The following is a 21,066-nucleotide window of genomic DNA, read 5'->3' as shown; positions in this document are numbered from 1 at the left end:
GTTCCCAAACTTCCAACACTTAAATTTTTGTGGATACTCTGAGCATACAGGTCAATGACTAAGGATGGGAGACAAAACTACTTTTTGATTCACCTAAGCAAGACTGGAAAATCTTCGTAAAACTTAGATTGGAAAACAGTGAAAATCTGGTTCTATTCTAAGGACAGTTAAAAGCTTTCAATTTAAAGACTTATTTTCAAAACTTGTTATTAATAACAAAAAAGTCATCTAGGAGAGCTGGAGGATGTGGAACATTCCCCAAAAGATTATTTGTTTCTAAAAAAAGAATCCATGACCACAGTTTAAAAACCAGAAAATTAACATAAGCCAACAAAGCAGATTAGGTCAGCATGTAAAAGGAAGACATAGACTTCACAGAGCCAGAGCACAACTTTATTACCAAGTTTACAGAAATTCATGTGCCTTCAAAAAAAAAAAAGAATTGCAGAATTCCTGTAGTTTCAGTTTCTAAACCTGTCCCCACACCAATCTGAACTGAAAAAAACACTCAGACTCACAAGTATGCCATAAGCCTCCTTTTTTCCAACAGCTAGGTTTTAACTGATGTAGGTTAAGTGGTTAAACTGCTAAGTTTAGCATTGTGGAAGAGTCAACGTGGCTTTTGTGAAAGAAAATCAAACCCTATGTACTTAGCGTAGCTCCTTAATGAATGAACATATCTATCAGGTGGAAGCAGATACAGTCTAGTGGGATACCCAAAGGAACTCAACCACAGGCTCTTCAAGAAAATATGGTACAAAGTAAGAGGGAAGTTCCTTACACGGGCAAGAAGCAAGAAAGAGGAAGTGGGGAGTATGGATAGGAAAGAGGAAATAGAGACTAATTTTCACACTGTAAGAAATGCTGGGACCCATGCTGATTCACATATTCCTAAGTTATTTCAGGAGTGAGGAAAGGGACAAAACACAGCTAGCCACAAACACTGTGGAAAAATAAATGACAAGGTGTTAAAATTTATTACAATGCCACTTGCTCAGAAAAATCCTGAGCCACAAAATTATCTGACCATGGGAAAAAACTTGGGGAAATGCCACTTTTCCTGTTAAAGAGGCTACTGGCAGTGATAGGATCCCAGACTAGACTGCCCCGTTCATGTGATTTTGTATGACAGCTCTGCCATATGCTGTGACTTCCTCTCCAGGCATTTTCAAGAGATTCTTTTCATTCATCTAATGTTCTTGGATAATATAAACTTCTATACAGCATGAAAAGTGTTTCAAATTATACCTCAGCAGGATCTCTTTACGAGTAGAGTTTTTAAAGTTTTTTCAAGTTATTCAAGTTTTACACAAGTACTTTTAAGGAACACAGAAATCAAATACAATTTCAAACATTTGTAACCGTTACAGAAATAAACAACTTTCAAGGTACCTGAATTCCCCAGAGGATCCCTCACGCCTCCTCTAACACCGTATCTATAAATTTATCAGTAAATCTATTTGACTAATTTGTCCTAATACATTCTACAGTCACAAAAGTGAATAATTTAATCTTTTCTTCATTTTTACAGCATTTTAGAACTGGGTTTTTTAAGTTGGTTCTGCTTTTTTCCAAGTTTAAAATTTGCCTACAATTTCTACATAAGCAATATAAAATATTAACATTTGCTGAATTTGACACAAGTTTTCCTATTCACTTGAATACTTCACTGGGCTTTGCAGTTTCTTTGTTCAAGACAATCCCTGTTGACAAGTGTCTCAATTTTATTGTGATCTTTAACTTACCTAGATATTCTAGAAATATCTCCAGATTTTTTTTTCTGGATATATTACAGATTAATTAGTTTAATAAAATTAGTAATTTTCTTAATTTTTCTGCAGAAACTATTTTTCCTTCTGAAATGCTAACAAAGCCATCATGGCTTTGCTCAGGTCCTGTAGCCTCACTCCTCAACTAATTAAAAAAAGAAGGTCATATTCTAATGCATCTGACAAACAGTAAAATTTTCACTGAGGAAGGAAAGACATAAGACTAGATAGAATTTTCCAAAGACATCACCTAACCTCTCCTCTGCAACACGTTCCCCACTCATGATTTTCGTCCATTTCTCCATACTATCAGACCCTTGTTTTACTTTTCAGAGAACAATCTCTAGATGTGGAACATAACCCAGTTTAAGTCCTACCTGACACATAAAACACCAATATTTTATGCTCTCCTGGACTTATTCCTCCTGCGGGTAATAGAAAAACACTAGTTTTCAAATATAGATTTTAAAAACATAAATACAAATAAAGCTATCGATTTGCCATAATTATAGAATATAACAACTCTGCTAGTTCTTTCCTTCATTGCACAGTTTGGAACAGCGTAGCTACAGTGCTTTTCTTTTAAACCTTGACTTGCAGCAAATAAGCTTTCCCTGTGCCTGTGTGCAAGGAGAGCTCCATTTTACTCTGGTGAAAATCCTCAAGTTCATGGAAGAGGTTATCAAAATCTGTACTTCCATCTTCCTTTCCTAGACCTAGTTTAAAGGTATAAATTTTCTGCTTTTATTTCTAACACAATCTACAATAACCCCACATCTACAGCACTTTAATACTTACCTGTCATACGCCTGAACTAACTGAAAAGTATCAGAGATTTCAAGTGCTTCAAAACCATCTACAGTAAAAAATAACAAAGCTGCTTCATTTAAGGATTTTTACCTTTTTCTTTTGCTGGTGCTTACTCTTTGTGGGCAGAAACAGTGTCATTCAAATTTCAAGGTTTTTTCTTTTTTTCCTTTTTTTCTTTTTTTCTTTTTTTCTTCCTCCCCAGCTTCAGCTCTGGAGGAACTTGGAACTCTGCTATGCTCCTCAATACAGTTTCTCAGGGCTTTTGGAATTGGAAGGTGGGCAGAGGCTACTTCTGATAAGTTTTGCTGTTCAGAAGTCACTCAGAACTAAGGATGCCAACAGCTGTCTGCTTCCTGCAAGGTTTGATTTCTCCACAAAAGGAAAGGAAGGAACCAATTCTCCAAGTCACACCATATGCTTTTAAAAGGTACAGTTCCCTACTGCTGTTGGCTGCCCGTGAAGGCCCATATTCAGTTTTAGCATCCTTCCCTCTTCTCATCTGTAGTAACATGCCACAGGAAGTCTCCAGACCAGAGATCATCTTTGTTCAGATGGTTCATCCAATGGTGCTTTGATCCCTGACAGGGACTTTACCTCTTACCAAAACAATTGTGCTGGCACTGCATCTGGGAACTGTAGGTTCAGACTCACTATGTCTGCTACCATGATCATTTCTGTCCAAAATAGCATAAGCAGCTTTGGTCTTCTGCATTCAGAGACAACATATGCTACACTCACTGTGAGAATTATTCAAGTAACTTACAAGTATATGCTATGTATTATTAGCATTTTGGTATAAAGTGACTTTGTTTGCTGTTTCCATTGCTAGATACTTATCTAACAGACTGACTATTACAATGCAACCACAGGGAAAGAGGCAGGGAAAACTAAACATCACATCCTGAAGAACCCAAAGAAAGGAAGAGGAAAGACACTGACTCGGATTACACTACTTTCCTAGTCGTTACTGCCAATGGTATGTTCATCCATGTCTTTTTTTCAAATTGCAAAATATTATCTCTCTTGCACAGCTAGAAGAGAGAAGTTTTCAGAAACTCACTAACAACCAATAAACACATACTCTGCAGATATCTTGTGGGTGTTTTAATGCTTTAGGTAGATATTTGTCAACCTGCGAAAAGTGAGGGTAGGAAAGTCCTACCTCCTTGTTACTGGAGATAACGATGGATGGCAAAACCAGGTAATGTAGTGCCCAAGTCCTGTAATCCTAGTAGTTATTGATATCGAAGAGCGTGAAAGCAGCTTTCTGAATTTGCCCTTCACAACTACTGAAGATTGATGCATGCAAATATCTACAGGTCTGAACCTGCAGGAGAAAAAGGAACTCTCTGAACAGGGACTGCACTTAATTGTATGTATTATAAACAGCTGATTACACCTCTCGTCTCAAATGAACTATGAAAATAACTAGCAGGCTCTTCTAATACAGATAATCTGAACTATTTTCCTGAATCAGGTACTGTCAGATAAAATTTTACCTCTTATGGCTGCAGGAATTTACAATTGTTATCTCTTACTATCCCCAAGAGAAATTAGAGGTGTGCTTTTTTTTTTATTTTAAACTGAAGCTTTTTTCAAAATATTGCCACTACTGTGGCATTTTGCTTATAGTCTACTTTCCACTACATGTGGAAAAAGCTGACAGAATCATTTTTAATAGAAAATTTAGAAAATAAAGTGAGTAGGAAAGCATGTTGAGAATCGAAAATTTTAGAAAGATTCACATTTTGTAGAGCTTTAAACTACTGCTAACTTACTCCTAGTTAAATTGATTAAACTTAATTGATTTTAGTTAAATTAGACTTCAAGTTGATGATGTAAGTCTTAAGTTTACTCCAGGAGTGAGGAACACGCCCTGTGAACTGGACCATGCAGTTAGAGTATGCTACAGTGAACTAGTATTTTTTTTTTCCTTCAATCAACAGGCCCTGAACAAATCCTTTACAAAAACTGCAGAAAATATCTCAAGACCACATATTCCACTTCCTAATGCCTAAAAACAGACTGAAAATTAATTAAACTGGTGTTTAGCAGGTAAGCATTCCACTTACTGTGTGCTGGAAAAAAAAAAAAAGAAAGACACCAAGATACATGGCCCTCTGGCAAGACACGAAGAATGCTGGTTGATATTTGAGGGCAGTATTCAGTAATTTTTTTTTAATTTAATCTTATTGCCTTCCTTTCTTCCTGCCTTCTCCTAATACGCCCTGCATTTTCATTTATACTCCTAGAGCATGCAAAATTCAACAGTCTTACACTACCTTAATAAAAGAGGCAGGACGATCCCCCTAGTTAAAACCTCAGACTGAAACTCAGGATATCTGGGTGATTGCTAACTCTGCTGAAGTTTTCCTGCTCAGCCTTCAACACGTAACAACTTCATGTGCCTCAGCCTGTCTTGGGGGCAGGGAAGAAATAATCCTTCCTTTGTCTGTTCAGCTCTTCAGAGCAGGGACCCGCTAAGGCACACACACGCACATCCCATCCCACATAAAGAACCTCTATTTCCGTTCAGACTAATAGTAGCCATTAAAATGCAGAAACCAGCAAAATTCAAAAGTTACATTCCCACAACTCCTACAAAAAGAGGAGAACTCATGGATCACAAGAGCATTTTTGCTGTTGAGCACCTGAACAAAGTTCACAATCATTGGGGGACAGCTAAAATAAACTGAGCAACTTGAGAAGTACAGGTCCTTTTATCACCACTTGTGTAGCAGTACACCACGGCTGGCAGACGGGACATCCCTTGAACATAACCTGCCATGGCCTGCATGGTAAGACGTTCTGCAGCTTATGAGAGGGTAAGACCAAATATACAAGATCTGAATGCACCCCCAAAATTTTTCACTCCTTCTCATGGTACTGCTACCATCAACACATATGGAAATGTTGTGTTAAGTTAAATTATACCCGTCAGAGAAAAGACTAGCTTCTTAAAGAATTTCATTCCCTCCTTGCTTCATTTACATCCAATCACTGTCGCTTAAGCACACACAAGCACCTTCTGGAGCACTACAGGCTACATATGAACTGTATGTTCTTTTTATAATAAAAATATATTTGAGAGGTATTGAGTCCATACAGAATTGTGTCATTTTGCTATATAAGCCTAATTTTATTCATATCATAGAATCATTAAGGTTGGAAAAAACCTCCAAGATCATCAAGTCCAGCACCACCATGCCTACTAAACCACGTCTTGAAGTGCCACATATGCACATTCTTTGAACACTTCCAGGGATGGTGACTGCACCACTTCCCTGGGCAGCCTGTTCCAGTGCCTGACCACTCTTTCAGTAATGAAATTCTTCCTAATATCCAATCTAAACCTCCCCTGATGCAACTTGAGGCCATTTCCTTTAGTTCCATTGCTAGTTACCTAGGAGAAGAAATCAACACCCACCTTCCTACAACCTTCATTTCAGGCAGTTGTAGAGAGTGATAAGGTCTCGCCTCAGCCTCCTCTTCTCCAGACTAAACAACCCCAGCTCCCTTAGCACAAAACATCCTTATAACTTTTGAATGTCAATCAGTTTCTTCAGTATAGCTCCACTTCAGTTCTGTTTTCTTTGTCCTTTCCTCTTCTGCCTCAGTTACTATACAGCCTTAACACTTTCACTGAGAAGGCTGTTTGCTTCCTCCTACCCTTTTCTCTATGCTGTTGATTAGCTTCTTCATCCTGTTCCCTGCTTGAAGAAAACCTTTTTTTCTGTTTTCCTCTTCTTTCTTCTTTCTTTTTCTACTGTTCTTAGACATAGGATCATCACTAATTATTTTCCTACCAGGGAGGGTCAGATGAAGGTCAAATATAATGTTAGATGTATGCTCTTCTACCACACAAAACGAACTTCTATTTCAGTTACATCCTCTGCCTCAAACCTTTTTCACTACCCTCTGCTACATCCTGTTCTCTTAGGGACTCTTCACTTCCTCTGTTGCTGTCCCTCCTAGGACTCTCCAATTGCATGGGCCAAGTTCCTGTAGGGATTGCAGAATTGGCATAAAAATTGCTGCATTGCACAGAGGAGGGTTGCTGACTGGCTACCTGGCTGCATCTATGCAAAATCTTCCCTCTTAACCCAGTAAGAAAGAACCTGGAGGGAGGCAGCTGCCCCAGTCACTGATTTACTGCATCTGTCATGAGGTACAGGCTCTCAACTCCTTTGATATACAGAAATTCCAAAATTCAGACAGTCAGAGAATGTGTCCAGACGCTTGTACTGGGAATACCAGGTGCAACAAACACATTGGGCTAAGACACAATAGCAGTAATTTTCTTGAGAACAACCCAAAAGCTCCCCCATTGCAAAAGTTCTCACACTATATTCAACTGCTCTGTTTCTTCACTTCTCCTCTTTTCCCACCTGCCCAAGCTTGACAGCTTTACCTGAAATCCTCTCCCTTCTTCAAAAGGATTTTCTTCCCTAGCTATGCATTCCGACTCTGTTCAAACCCTTTGCTTCCCATTATAAGCCACTTATGCACAGAGTAAGCAAGCACCGAAGCACTGTTCTTTCTCCTTCTACGTGAGATGAAGGCAAACAGATCCTTCCCCACTGCTTCTTCTTCCCTTTAACCCATGACAAAGAAGGAAGAAAACATCATTGCTTTTCCATAGCTTCATACCCCTACAGCTCATCAATTTCAAAAATGCACTGCCCATATGCAGTAATACAAACATCATTTACTCAGTCAGAGCAACCAAAGGAACTGGTCACACTAGAAAAAAAATGCTCTTATGTGTACAACTGAGGATGAGGCCTCATGACGTTTCTTTTTTTTAAAATTGTTTCTCACTGGGAAAAATTCAACCGCAAAATTTAAACTTTTTTTTCTTAAAAACAAAAACAAAAACAAAACCCAACACAGCAAACCAGACAAAATTAAATGCTTGAATCTTGCATGTTTACAAATCACAGGCAAGAAGCTGACCAAAAGAACTGACTTGGACAGGAAATATAAAAGGTCATTGTACATATCAGAAAGAGTAAAGCATGAGCTCCCAAACAGGTTCTGCTTTCTTGTTAACCCAGCAGCAAGTCTCAAGTTAAATACTGTAATCATGCCAGGCATTAGTTACTGCTCAGCCTCCTGTCTCCAGCCCGGAAATTAGTCTGCTCAGAGCCCAGATAGCTGAACAAGCAGTCACATTTTATCATATAACTGAGGCTGGGAGGCCACGCTGAAGGAAAGCTACATATGTTCTATATTAGGAAGAAAATACCTAATTTAAAAGAACTTAATTTACAGAACAATAAAAAGTATGCATTTAAAACAGAGCAATGTAAAAAAAAAAAACCAAAACAAATTCTCTTATAACTCTGATGTGATTTGCAAGGGAAGTTCACATAACCTTAAGCTATAAAATTTTAGGGAAAAAGTTATGAACTGTTGCTAAACTCAGTTTAAAATTAAATGACAGAGGCACTTCTTACTGTAAAGTATTACAGGCAACTATTGCAACAAACAGAAAAGCATAAACTTATTGGGTTAAAAGCACAAATTACAAATTACTATTGAACAAAATAGGCATTTAAGGGATGTTTTACATTTTTCATCTACTCCAGCTCACGTAAAGCTGAGAAAAAAAATAACATTTACAGTTACTATATTAGAGACTTTCTATAGTCATTACCAAGATATACTAAAGGAGTCATCTTTCTTTAACTGAATAACAGTACAATAAATTAGTAACTTATTTTTTTGAATATGAGAAATTCTGGGCAATACCAAAATAAGAGATTAGGTGCGATTTTACTTAGCTCTGTTGACAGTTGTAAAAGCATATTATATTACATTTGATATGCAAACAATATAGGAAATCATATATATTACATATATGTCATATTTTTCTGACAGTGACAGAAGCAAATTTGCTTCTTACTTCCAATTTCAATGTAAACTTTTAATTATAATAACTCAGTTTCCAAATAACCATGTAACGTAGCTTAAATCTCACATAACAATAGCATTCTACACACAGAATTGAAAGGCTAAGACTTTCAAGGACAGCTAAGAAATATGGATGCTAAAATACCGATGTTTAATTCCTTTACATGGCTTGAATTTTGCAGCTTGAAGTTTCACAAAGAATTATAAGAAAGTAAACTTCAACGCTTTCATCATCACAGAAGTTAAGTTACAATACCCATATGTACTAGAATCCTTTAAACAAGTCAACTTATTTGAAGTGTAAGCGTCATTATTAAAATCTCTGAGTCATCATCACAGCTGGAGTCTGTGAAATGTACTAAAATGATTCCAGGGTCCTGCATCTAGTCAGAGAATAGAAGCAAACCTTAACCTAGAACAATTGCTTCTATCTGGGACAAAAAGCAGGCTTACCAAGTTGTCTCGGAATAAATAAAAAAAATATCTGAACGCAATTAATTAAAAAAAATCCATTTGCAATACTACAATCATATCATGTTATAGTTCAGCTGTAACTATCATCCATCTTGAATACATAGATTAGACTGTTCAATTTGGAGAAATGTAAGCTTCATCTGAACTAAGGCTTAAACTATAAAGCAACTTAACGTTGTCCAACCCCTTGAAAATCCATCCTAAACTGACAGACTTGGCAGTCTCTTATTTTAGTTAGAAGGCAGGCATACATTCTACAAAGACATTTTTCTGAAAATGGCTGTTAATTTTAAGCATTTTTAGTAGAACAATGCTTCCTATTTCCCTACCAATCAAAATTTAAAAGACTGGAGTCTTTGCGCGGGCTTCACAAGAAGCAACTGCAGAGAACAAGCTGGATGTAACATGTAACAGCAAAAACCTAAACCAACAGCAGTGACTAGAAGTCCATACATCTGGTTTTAAGAATGAAAGTGACAAGCAATTACACACAAAGAAACAAATTCATCCCTTGCATTTCTCTGTTGCTTATGACATCTAGTGGGTACATAAAACAGCCTGGAACAGCAAACAGAAACTCCAGGTTTTTAAGGGTTTGGTTTAGTCATTTCCTTCTTCTCCACGGAAATTGTTTCCATTACACAGTCAACAAATGTAAAAGAATGGTGCAAGACATTCTCACAATTTATGTAAAGCTTTGAGCACTTCAGAGCTGAATTTGAAACAGACAATTCCACAGGATTCCCTTCAGAAGCCATTTCTGAACATACAAATGAGAAGGTGTTTGGGAGAAGCCAGTGTGGGTTTACCAAGGGCAAATGTCACCACAGCTTTCCACCTTGAGGTCACTGATGCCAAGGACAAGGAGAGGGCAGTGGATGTTGCCTGACTTTGAGACAGGCTCCTGCAGAGAGAACGTGATTGGCGAGACATAAGGCGAGTGGAAAATTGGCTGGACTGCCAGCTCAGAGTTGTGATCAGCAAAGTCCAGGTAGAGGCCAGGAAACCAGTGCAGTCCCTCAGGGATCAGTACTGGGACAAACAACAGCTTCATGTCTTATGAACAACCTGGGTGATGGTACAAGAGCGCACTCTCAGCGTGACTGCAGAAAACACCAAATTTGGGGCACCAGTCAATACACTGCAGGGCAGGGCTGCCACTCAGACAGATCTGGACAGCTTAGAAAAAATGGGCGGATATTTATCTCATGAAGTTCAGCAAAAGCAAAAGTCTGACACCTGGGATGGAACAGCCTGATGGAACAACATAGACTGGAGGCTAGCTGCCTGCAAAGCAGCTCTGAGAAAAAGATTATGGGGGTAACCTGAACATGAAACAGCAGCATACCCTTGCAGCAGAGGCCAGCCGCCGCATGGGCTGTATCAGGATGACTGAGGATCCAACTCAGGGCCATGCTCCTTCACCTCCATTTGGCACTGGTGACTGCTGTGTTCATTTTTGGACTCCCAGTGCAAGAAAGAAACTGACATACTGAAGAATATCCAGAAGAGAGCCACCAAAATGGTCAAGGAGCTGGAGAACTTGCCCTGTATGGAGAGGCTGAGGGATCTGAGTTCATCCAGCCTTAAGAAGAGAAGGTTTCAAGAAGATTTTATTGTTGCCTGTAACTATCTGTTCAGAGAATACAGAGAAATTGAAGCCAGACTCTTCTTGGAGGCTCATGGCAATCAGATATGAGCAACACATACGAGTTGGAACATGCAAAATTGTGATTAGATATTAGGGATTTTTTTTTTCCTTTTTTTACCATGAAGGTGGTCAAATACTGGAATAGGTTGTCCAGAGATATTGTAGAATCTTCACCCTTGAACATCTTCAAAACCTGACTGGACGTGGACCCGAGCAGGCTGATCAGACTAGACTTGCTTTGAGCAGGTATTGGACTAGACAGCCTGCGCAGGTCCTTTCTGATTTAAATTATTTTAGCACTCTAAAAAGTTCACTTCTGCCCCGTGTGAGTGTCTCATCCACTGTTGATGTAAATTAAGAATGCGACTTCCTATTTTCTATTAATGCAAATGATCCCATCCCCCTTTTTAGTATTGATAACCTTTGGAATATTTTAAAGAAGTAAGATAACAATGCATACTAGTATTCAGCATTTCACACGAGGGTTGCTCAGCTCTTCAGTACCGTTTTTTATGAGAACATGTATTCACAAACATACCAACTTGGAGAAAGAAAAAGAATAATATTTCTGCTAAGCTCTTCAGCATCATGTTTGATTACTCTTTAAAATGTCACATTAAAGGACGTACAACATTATTGTTTTGATAAGCAATCCTCACTATATCCACTCATTAAAAATCCGTTCTAAATAGATCGTAACGTGGGTTACACTTGTCAGTCTGATGCAGGCAGAATATGTTCTACAACTACATCCAAAGTTCACCAGTTCTACATTACTATCTTTCCACAGTCTTGGTTGCAAAATACAAACAATGATTTATCAAAAAGCAAGAAACATAGATTTCTGAGAGTGGAAGCAAGTTTATTCTAAATCACTATACGTGGACTTAGTGCCTTAACTATTTGTGTGATAATCACATAGTGTAATGCTGAAAATGTTTTGTTCAGCATCAATAAAACTGACTTGTCAGTATCTCTAAGCCCATAAAAGAAGGCTGAGGTATTTCTCATTAAAATTTTATAATAAAATCCTAGTTTAGTCCCCACTGAAAGCACTGTAAGTTCAGACATGTCTAAGATGTTTTCTTGAATAAGAAAAATTTTAAGAACTGATCTCGGTATTACCATAATTGACTGTTTTTTCGCTCCCTCCACCTTCCTCCCATAGGAGAGAACTAACCCAAGTTCCTCTTATGAAAGATGTGTTATACCAAATAAAAACCCTTCAATTAGTTACACTTAAGTAATTCTAACACCATCAGCAATTTTGCTGTAATGTTATTTAATGTAGCTGAGAGCAAAAGATAGCTCATCTTTTAACTATTATATGAACAAAACATGCAACCTAAATTATCTCAAATTCTTACCAATTGTGACAGCTTTCTAACTGCCAATCTGAAATGTGGCTACCAGACTAAAAGAAGACACTTTCTAAAATTAAAAATAATAAATGGTTTACTGGAAGCTTACTGGCTCATCCAGAAAATACACAGCATTAAATATGTACATACGGTATATTGTTGCATATAACTGCTCATAAATTTCTTCCTTATTCATTTCTTTTACCTCTTTCACACTGAGGGCCAGTAAATCCGTAGACACATGCACAGCGATTAGGTCCAATACACCGTCCCTCGTTCTGGCAGCCATTTTCACAGACAGCTTTAATTAACGAAAAAAAGGTTTTAAATGTTATAGTAATGATACTTCAAAGATTGCCATACATTGTATTCATTTTTTTTTCCTCTCAACTGCTCTAAGCCTTTCTGAACCTGAAAATCAAACTGATCAACTGATCTCCTTCCAATCATCACTATCTGATCTTCTTCCTTTATCATCACCAAGAGTAATGACTATACAAGTCAAATTCGATTAGCACCTGTTTAATGCTGATTGCAAGCAGCTCTTTAATTAATCATATTCAGCACAGACTCTTAGCAGACGTTTAACTAAAGTATATTCTTAAACAGTTGTGCAGCTCTAGTGGTCGTAAGAACTTAGATCCATCATCGAAGTTAGCAGATCAAAACTCAACTATTTTGAGGTTTTTTGAGCATATTAAGTTGCACTATTCAGTCACAACGGCAACAAACCCTTCAAGAAGAGGAGGCTTGGGGAGTCCAAGACAGATAATTCATCTCTCAGAGTTGATGCTACTGGCAGAACAAGGGAGGTTTAGAGCAAAGGAAAAGAATTACCAGATTAACTTATCTTTAAGTACCTTTGAAAACTGTGTTTCCTAAAAGATCCCAACAAGAAATAAAACATTTCTTGTGGGGTATAAATCCATAGTGTATATATAGATGGAGAAGGTACTTCACAGTTGTGGGGCTTCGGAGCATCCACTCATGCTATTTATCAATGGTGTGAGTCAAGAACAAAGCCTTCTGCCAAAGCACTGAAATCTTCTGAATTTGAAAGGAAGACAGTTTTTCAGCGAGGTTGAAAAATACCATTAAAAGAGTGCTTTAACTAACTAATTCTGCCTATTTTCAGTCTCATTGCTTCTAGGACATACAGCCCTGCTCAGAACTGGCACATGTTCCAAATCAAAATATTTCACTTTAAAGGACACCCCATTGTTTTTACATGGCTCTGAACAACAGCAAAGAGATTTTTGTCTAGAAGTCTCTAGGCTGCCTTCCTAAGCAAGTCTCCTCAGTTTGAAGGTGGCAATTGTAATATATTTGAGTATCCAGTGCAAAAGAACGTCAGCAACCTAGAGAAGGTAAATATTTCAAACTGGAAAAAATGTCTTCCTGTATGATAACGCAGAACACAAAATATACACAAAATATACTGTTACGTTGAAGTGCGATAAAGCCTTACCTCTTATCAAGAAGTATAAAACTGAATTAGTTTTTTACGGAGAATGCATGTCATGCATAAAATAAAGATACTACTCTGCATGTGTTACAGTACTGAATTAACGGACAATGACACTTAAGTGAGACAACTTCAGGAGATTTAAAACAAAATTACAATTTAGTAAAAAGAAATAAAGACATATTTACATTTTTCACACATTTTTTCCATACTGTGTCTAGAAGACAAATACTCAGTCTTAACTGAAATTTTAACTTTGCTGTACACTCAGACCAGTCTCCGCAGTTTATTCCGATTTTCTGGACTGCTTTAGAGTTACTGCTTTGAAAATTCAATCCTCTTTTAATTCATTCGCTAGAAATACGCCGTCTGAGAGCATTCAGGTCTTGACCCAATATTTTAAAATTAGCAGGAAGGGGTCAGCAACTCTTAAAAGTAAATCTGACTGTGACCAGGGCCACATTTTAGGATTACAATAATTACCTAAAGCTCAGACAATTTTATCCAGATTGAAACAAAACAAGAACAAGACTGCTCTCCAACATTTGCAAAAGTGACTAAGACAAAAGGATGATCTTCCACACTACTCAGCCTAACTATTCATTGCATAGCTGCCTTTTGTTTGTCTGTAGTTCCTTCAGCAATTTCTCAGATAATTAGTAGCCAGCTGGCCTTAGAATACACTTTGAGTCTTTCTTCATCCCTGCAGCCTTTAGTGATTTTTACTGTTTGCTAAATTAGCATAGCTTGTAAACACTGTACTGTGATAGGTAGAGCTATGCAAATAATTGACTTTCTAGCCTGTCTGCCAAACCAAAAACGTATCCAAAAGCTTGAACTGTATTCAATCTTTTTCCTTTGTCAAGCAGAAAACAGCAAAAACATGCTTTAACCTAGTAGTTAGGCTGTTCTTCTGACATGGAGAAACTTTGTCGAAGAGAATGAAAAATTAGTGATCACCTGGTAAAAAAAGGAGAGGGGATGTATACTGCCAAGGCTCCCAAAGGATTTTCCAAAACTATCTGGTGAATTCAATCTCTAATTTGAATTTTAGAGAATACAAATGGACTTCCTGCAAGAACTGACTTCCAGCCAAAAACTATACCCCAAAACAGCACTAAATTTCTCCCAGACATTTAATTATATTTCAGCACACTGGCTTTTTTACCTTCCTGCTCTACCTAAAGAAAAAAGGTTAACTTGCAGGACTTACATGGATTTAATTTTAGATGCAAGAGAGCAGTTACTTACGTTGCCCACAGTAAGTTCCAATGTAACCCTTCTGGCAGTGGCACTGGTCGTCTGTGCATGTGCCGCCGTTCATACACCTGATGTTGCATTGTTGTACTGCAACAGAGCCCAGGTAGAGAGATACCAATGTCAGGCAAAAACACCATATTGGGAAGCAAATATGGATAAGAACAGAGATATCTGCAAACAGACATGAACTTTGTACAATATAAGCTACGTATTTAAGTGTACACTCAGGTATTCTTGTAACCAAAGCCATCCAAACTGCAGCTATTAGTCAGCCACTACTTTAAAAGCAGCCATGAAGAGTTTTTATAGAGTTTTCCATGACTATATTTTGCAACTCAGAACTTTTAATTATCTTGGAGGCTGCACAATCTTCATTTCTTAGGAAAATGGACTCAATTAAAATGTTAATACTACACATATTTATATTTAAACTTGCTTATCCCTTTGAACACTTTTTTTTTTCAATTTGTCACACAGAGTAAGCATGTGCACATGGTATACCAAACTTCGTAAAAAACTATAGAGATATAACAAAGTGTATGTTACATGCATGTACACAGTAATGACAAGTTATTTTTAAAGAATTTACACAGTAGTTATTTTCGAGTTGACACTCAAAGAGAGTTACTTAAAATGAAATATCTAATTAAAATAAATATAGTAAGTCCTTACTAGATTTCGATCCACAAGTAGGTGATATTTGTCCACTTGCACAAGTGCACATGTTAGGACGTGAACAAAATCCATCACCACAGCTATTTCTACAAATTGCTGAGGAAGAACACAATTAAAGACAGTGATTAACAGTAATCTTAGTCTTAAACTACAGGAAAAAAAAGCTAAAGCTATGTTAATAATTTCTTTAAAAAAAAACAAACCTACACTTGGATGCTTAGTTCATTGGGACTGTTAACATACATGCAAAAGTAACTAAGTTAAATAAAGCAAACTGAATTTTGGTATAATCGTATCTCTGACAAATTTAAAGACAAACAGAATCAAATACAGCATATTCAAACAGTGGTGTGACCACCGAAACCAGATAATCAACTCTTGCTCTAAGCATAAATACCAGCCTATTACACAAGCAATGTAAAATTATTAAAATTATATATTTTAGACCACAGGGCTTGTAGAAAGCTTTACCAAGACTCTAAGATTTGAATGAACACAAACAAAAGAGATCATAAATGCCAGTTTATGGTATTGCTTCTCACTTATTGTCGCTATTTTAGAGGCATTTTAGGGTGTCTTTTTTCTAAGATTATCCGTCCTTTACACAAAGCTGTTTTGCAAGAAGTCACTGTCCAAATGCCAGGCTTTGCAGATTTCATGTAGTTTCCCTAACTATAGTTTTTTGTACTGCAATATTTCTACAATGTCATTTAGAAACTAGCTTTATAAAAATCTCAGGGAAGCCTATCCACATCATATTATGCGTGCATAACATGCATGCCGACGTATCAAAGTCACGCCTTCCCTTCTCACTCACCAGCCAAGGGAGCTCCACTGCACAAAGGAATGACAGAACCATCAGAGAGTTAAAGGCTAAATCCAGGTTCTGAAAGAGCTCCAAACGAATACATCCAAATAATTTGCTGGATTAACAAATGCACCAAAAAAGATTCTTAAATATTAAGAGCCAGTATAGCACAGGAGGACATCAAAAATCACATATCATGCAAGAGAGCTTGAAAAGCAAGAAAATCAACCAAGAACCACAGTTTCTTTGTAAATAACTCTGGGGTTTTGAGAGAATCAAGTAATCTGGAAGCACATCTCCACTGAAGGACTACAAAAGGAACAAATACCTCCAGTAGTTAATCTAACAAGAATATGACTACCTAAAAAACCTGTCTATATACACTAAAAGGGGAAAAAAAAGAAAGAAAAAAAACCACCAGGCCATACACATTAAAAAAAAAAGAAAGCAGAACTAAGACCTTTCCAGAATGCTTGTGCTCCACTTCTAATTTAGAAAAACTCGCATAAATGAGACAACTCCTATAAGGATGCCATTTGTTTTCTTGCCCCATTATAGAATTCAAACATGCCCCCTGCAAAACTTACATGCTCCCGTTGACCCTTTCTCCCCCAGACCAGCACCTCTGTACTAATGTCAGACCTGATTTTGTAAATCTGTGTCCTCCCTGACATACTCCAAAAAACGCCACATTTTCTTCAGAAGAGAGGAGTAGAGAAAGCCACATTAGTGGTCCACTGACACCACTCTTTGGGCATCAAAAAGATACAGTGCAGATCATCCACACTTAGCGTTAAATTCATCTACAACTACGCATGTGAAGGCATGAGAGGAGAAGGTTTGTGGGATTTCATTATTGAGTTGAAATTACAGAGAAATTAGGACTGTTTTCCTTATGTCACTGTTCAGTTCATCTTTATAGAAAGTAGCTCAATCTCCTGAGTAAGCAACATCTACATTTAGACCGTTTTGTTAGTTATTTTATCTGCTAGGGAATAACTTTTTGTCAACTGAAAGCCCTACAGCTGTATAGTTTATCTTATTTAAAGTAAACCCAACACAACTTGGTTTTTTTAGATAAAAGATCACTTTTAATCACAGATATGTCATAGACCACCAACAACCATCATCACGTTATCAACTGAAAACACTGAGGTCAGACTGGTTTCCTGCTGACCTACCACCAGTTCATAGATCCCTCCTTCATGAAATAACACTTTAGAATCACCAGTTGCAATCTGCACTAATTATAATCAACATATCTCCAATAAAAAGTTTGCTAACTTGTCCGTCATCCTGTGCAGGAGGCTTTATCTAGCTAAACAGCTCTAGCTACAGGGACCATCATCTCAATAAGTGTTTAATGGGATCATATAAATCTGTACTCTTAAACCTTCACCAAAAATACAAACAGAAAAGTGTCACAAACAATCTTGCAGATGGCCTGCTAAAATCATTCACCCTTCCACCATGATAGGGAGCTGCAATAAAGCTCCAGTAAGTAAACAGGAACTAAAAGATGTCCTTTCTGCACCTAAATTAACAGTAAGTCTAAGATTATTCTGGATGCAAAGAGACCGGAGACTGAGATCTTTAACAGGCACTGAGAGTCACACTTCGAGGAAAATTGATATGGATTTCTGAAAGCACCTAAATCATCGTCTCTCCCTAATTTCATTTGCGCTAGATTCTCAGATGAACTTGAAAAACCTATCATGAGCCCACGAGGCAGCCTAAATCCATTTTAAAAACTTCAGTTTACATTAAGTAAGCCAGTATTGCAAGAGATGATAAATCTGAACTGAACATTTTGAGCTTATTTCACGGTATTTACGATATCACGATATCAACATCTTCTTCTGAATGACACAGATAACCTTTGCTAGGAAATGCTGAGTCAACCTTAGATGAAAATCAGTGATATACGGCACAGTCAGAAGAAACATTAGCAAGGCAAATTTACTCATGTAAAACAAATAGATGTGAACAGGCAGATAGTCCTGAACCATAAGGCAACAGCCCAAAAGTCACCTTGAAGTTTGGCAGATCTTGGCTTACCACCCATTCCTTCCCTAGTTTAGTCCTGGATGTCTGTAGTTTGTTAGACGGAGCATGACAAAGACACTCGTTGCTTATGTAAAGGGCTATGTGTTCTTGAACCTGAATTCTGAAGGTGAGCACACTTATTAGCAAAAGAGAAGGTGATGGGCTAGGAGGAATGGGAACAGACTTGCACTAAAATTCAAGGATTTTAAGAAGCATGCGTCTAGTATCAGCTTTCATCTAACAGACAAAAAAATTCAACTTAATTCTCTATTTCCTTGCTAGGTAGACAACATTCCCTAACCAGAGTATTGAGTAGATTTCCCCTTTTTTACTTTTCTTTTTTTTTTTTTTTTTGTCAACAGCCACATCTGGTGGCACAGTACCTATTACGGCTGGGCAATAATCCGAGTCTACATGCTTTACAGCAATTAAAACACAACTAAAAATGACAAGCAAGAGCCTAAGCATCCCAGGTGCAAAACAGTTTTCCATTTGATTGTAATTTCAAGCCTAGCACAGAAGTTTCACAAACTTCAGATCTTATTTGCTTTGTATCAAGACTTTCTGGCTTTTTTTCCTCTGTTGCTATAGCTGATTATCTGATTTACAGAAGATATTTTTCCCTTTTCCTTAGTTGTTGTGCTCTTTTTAAAAAACTAAGTGAAGACATATGTCTTACATCTAAGAAAATACAGCAATTTGCCAGCCTTTCAATTACAAGAAATGTGGGTCTGTAAATCCACCAATTTTTTTCTTTTTCTTCTTTTTAAAAACAAGGCAAACGAGAGATCCGAATTCTCTTTTCTCATACTGAACAGAGCAGTAACTTGCAGAAGAACATTTGCTTTTAATATTACCCCTGGGGCAGTAGAAACTTGAAGGCGGACACTTACGAACAATGCACTGATTTCCTCCGGGGAGCGTCTTCCATCCAGGGCAACAGTACGCATGGAATCTAGAGCCACACACGTTTGGCCTGTCACACAGATAAACAAATAAACGTATACACAAAAACACAAATCAGTGCAAACAGAGTCCAAAGTTTTACGCACACACAAGGGAGTAAGCCAGCCGCATGCAACAAAACAGTGCGTAGCAAAAAAGTCTACAAAAAAAATCCTCCCCCAAGGAAGACAGTCTTCCTCCACTGCAAGAAGCCCCAGGGCGCTTTATTTTGTATTGGCACAAATACAAAATAAAGGAGAGGTGGCACGGGCAACAGCAGGCCACGTCCATCCTTGGCGGAGCCACCGAGGAGAGGCAAGGGCCGAGCCCGGCTCTGCGGGCACACGCCGCCTCACAGGTCCTGCTGCAGGAGCTGGCTTCCAGCTGCCGCCCCACACGACAGCCAAGGCATGACCGCTCACCAACATTAACATCCTAACTCAAATTACCAGGACTCCCCAAAACTGCTGATTTTGCAAGGTTTTCTGTAGAAGCTAGAGTAAAGCGACTGTCAAAGCATCCTAACATCCTAAGGCGCTTAAATAAAAAAGCCCAAGGCGGTGCATCTGCCGGCCGTAACGCGGTCCCGCGCGATGCCTGCTTTTCATCAACGCAGCCCCGCTAATTAACAGCCCGTTCCTCCCGGCCCAGGACAAAACACGGCCAGCGCACAACGCCGCGCCGGGGACGCGGGGCCCGGGCCGGAGGCGGGAAAGGGGGTTCCGGCGGCGGCCCGAGGGCGGCGCGGCGCGGTCCCGTCCCTACCCGCGGAGCGCGTCCTGCTGTCCTCGCCGGCGGACCCGGCCGACCCCGTCCTCCCGCGGTGCGGCGGCGGGATAGGTGCCGCCCGCTCCTCCCGCCGGGCGGGCCGGCGGCGGCCTCCGCTGCCCGGCCGCTCCCTGCGCCCAGAGCGCCAGGCAGCCCAGGCAGAGGAAGCAGGGCTGCAGCCACAGCCACCGCCGCCTCCCCATCCTGCGGCGGCCGCCGGCGGAAAGCGGCGGCGGGCGGGGGGCCGGGGAGAGGCGCGCGGCTCCGCTCCTCGCCGGGGGATGGAAAGATTCAGCCGCGGAAACTCCTCCTTCTCTCCTCCCCAGCCTGCCCGGCCGCCGCAGCCCTCAGCGGGACGCAGTGGCACCGGCAACGGGGCCCAGGTTGCATCCCCCCGCCCCCTCCAAGAAGAGGGGAAAGAGAAGCCGGGCGGGTTGGGATTTTCTTTCCCCCTGCCTCTGGAAAAAAAAAAAAAAAAGGAAATCCAACAGAACCGCGCTGAATTTCCCCAGGAGAGATAAGGACGAGGCGACAGTTAACAATGACAGCCTCCGCAAGAAACGCGCGCAGCAGCACAGAGCGCACAGCACAGCCCCTGCGCTCCCCACGGGGCGGTTTTACCGCCAGGGGGGCGGGGACGGTGCCGAGGGGCGGGCGGCTCTGCGGGGGCGATGAGGGGTGCGGGCCGGGCACGCGTGGGGCCGGGAACAGGGGGGTGGCTGCCGGTGAGGCGTGGAGCGAGAGCGGTGCTGAGGGAGCTGACCCGAAAGGGGGTTCTGCGCTCCGCTCCCCGACCTCCGGGACCTGCACCGTGACCGGTCTAGGGTCCCGCCGTCAGTGACGCTCCTCCACGGGAGAGCGCCCGGAGTCCAGAAGAAAAGCCCAGGCCGCAGCCGCGGGATGGGGTCCGGCCCGGCAGCGTGAGGCCCAGTGCCGGGCCTGTCGCCGGGCCTGTCCGGGGTCGGGCACCGGGGTGTCGAGCCGAGGCCTCCAAGGCGGGAGGTGGCTGCCCGCCGGTCTCCGTTCAGCCTCACGCGTGGGTGCTGTGGTGTCAGCAGATTGGGAAACTTCTTCAAAACACTTGAAAGCTTCACAGAGCCGAGGGGCTTGGAGCTGTG

General features: G+C 40.0%; 1 protein-coding gene across 3 annotated transcripts in view; it reads right to left on the bottom strand.

Annotated features, from left to right (window-relative positions):
- FBN2 (fibrillin 2) overlaps nucleotides 1-20,151 on the bottom strand; it is a 174,131-nt gene extending 153,980 nt beyond the window's left edge. For all 3 annotated transcript variants that reach the window (XM_086771566.1, XM_086771565.1, XM_086771567.1), the window contains exons 1-5: nucleotides 19,946-20,151; nucleotides 19,129-19,211; nucleotides 15,379-15,477; nucleotides 14,698-14,793; nucleotides 12,187-12,282 (exon numbers count right to left, since the gene is read on the bottom strand). In XM_086771566.1, coding sequence (XP_086627692.1) covers nucleotides 12,187-12,282; nucleotides 14,698-14,793; nucleotides 15,379-15,477; nucleotides 19,129-19,211; nucleotides 19,946-20,151 — 580 coding nt within the window. The remainder of the gene's footprint in view (nucleotides 1-12,186; nucleotides 12,283-14,697; nucleotides 14,794-15,378; nucleotides 15,478-19,128; nucleotides 19,212-19,945) is intronic.
- Nucleotides 20,152-21,066: the final 915 nt, after the last annotated feature.

This window comes from Chlamydotis macqueenii, chromosome Z (assembly GCF_036417535.1).
Source record: "Chlamydotis macqueenii isolate bChlMac1 chromosome Z, bChlMac1.mat, whole genome shotgun sequence".
In the NCBI taxonomy this organism is placed as follows: Eukaryota; Metazoa; Chordata; class Aves; order Otidiformes; family Otididae; genus Chlamydotis; species Chlamydotis macqueenii.
Note: the sequence above shows the minus strand (reverse complement) of the source record. Positions and strands in the feature narration are given on the sequence as shown.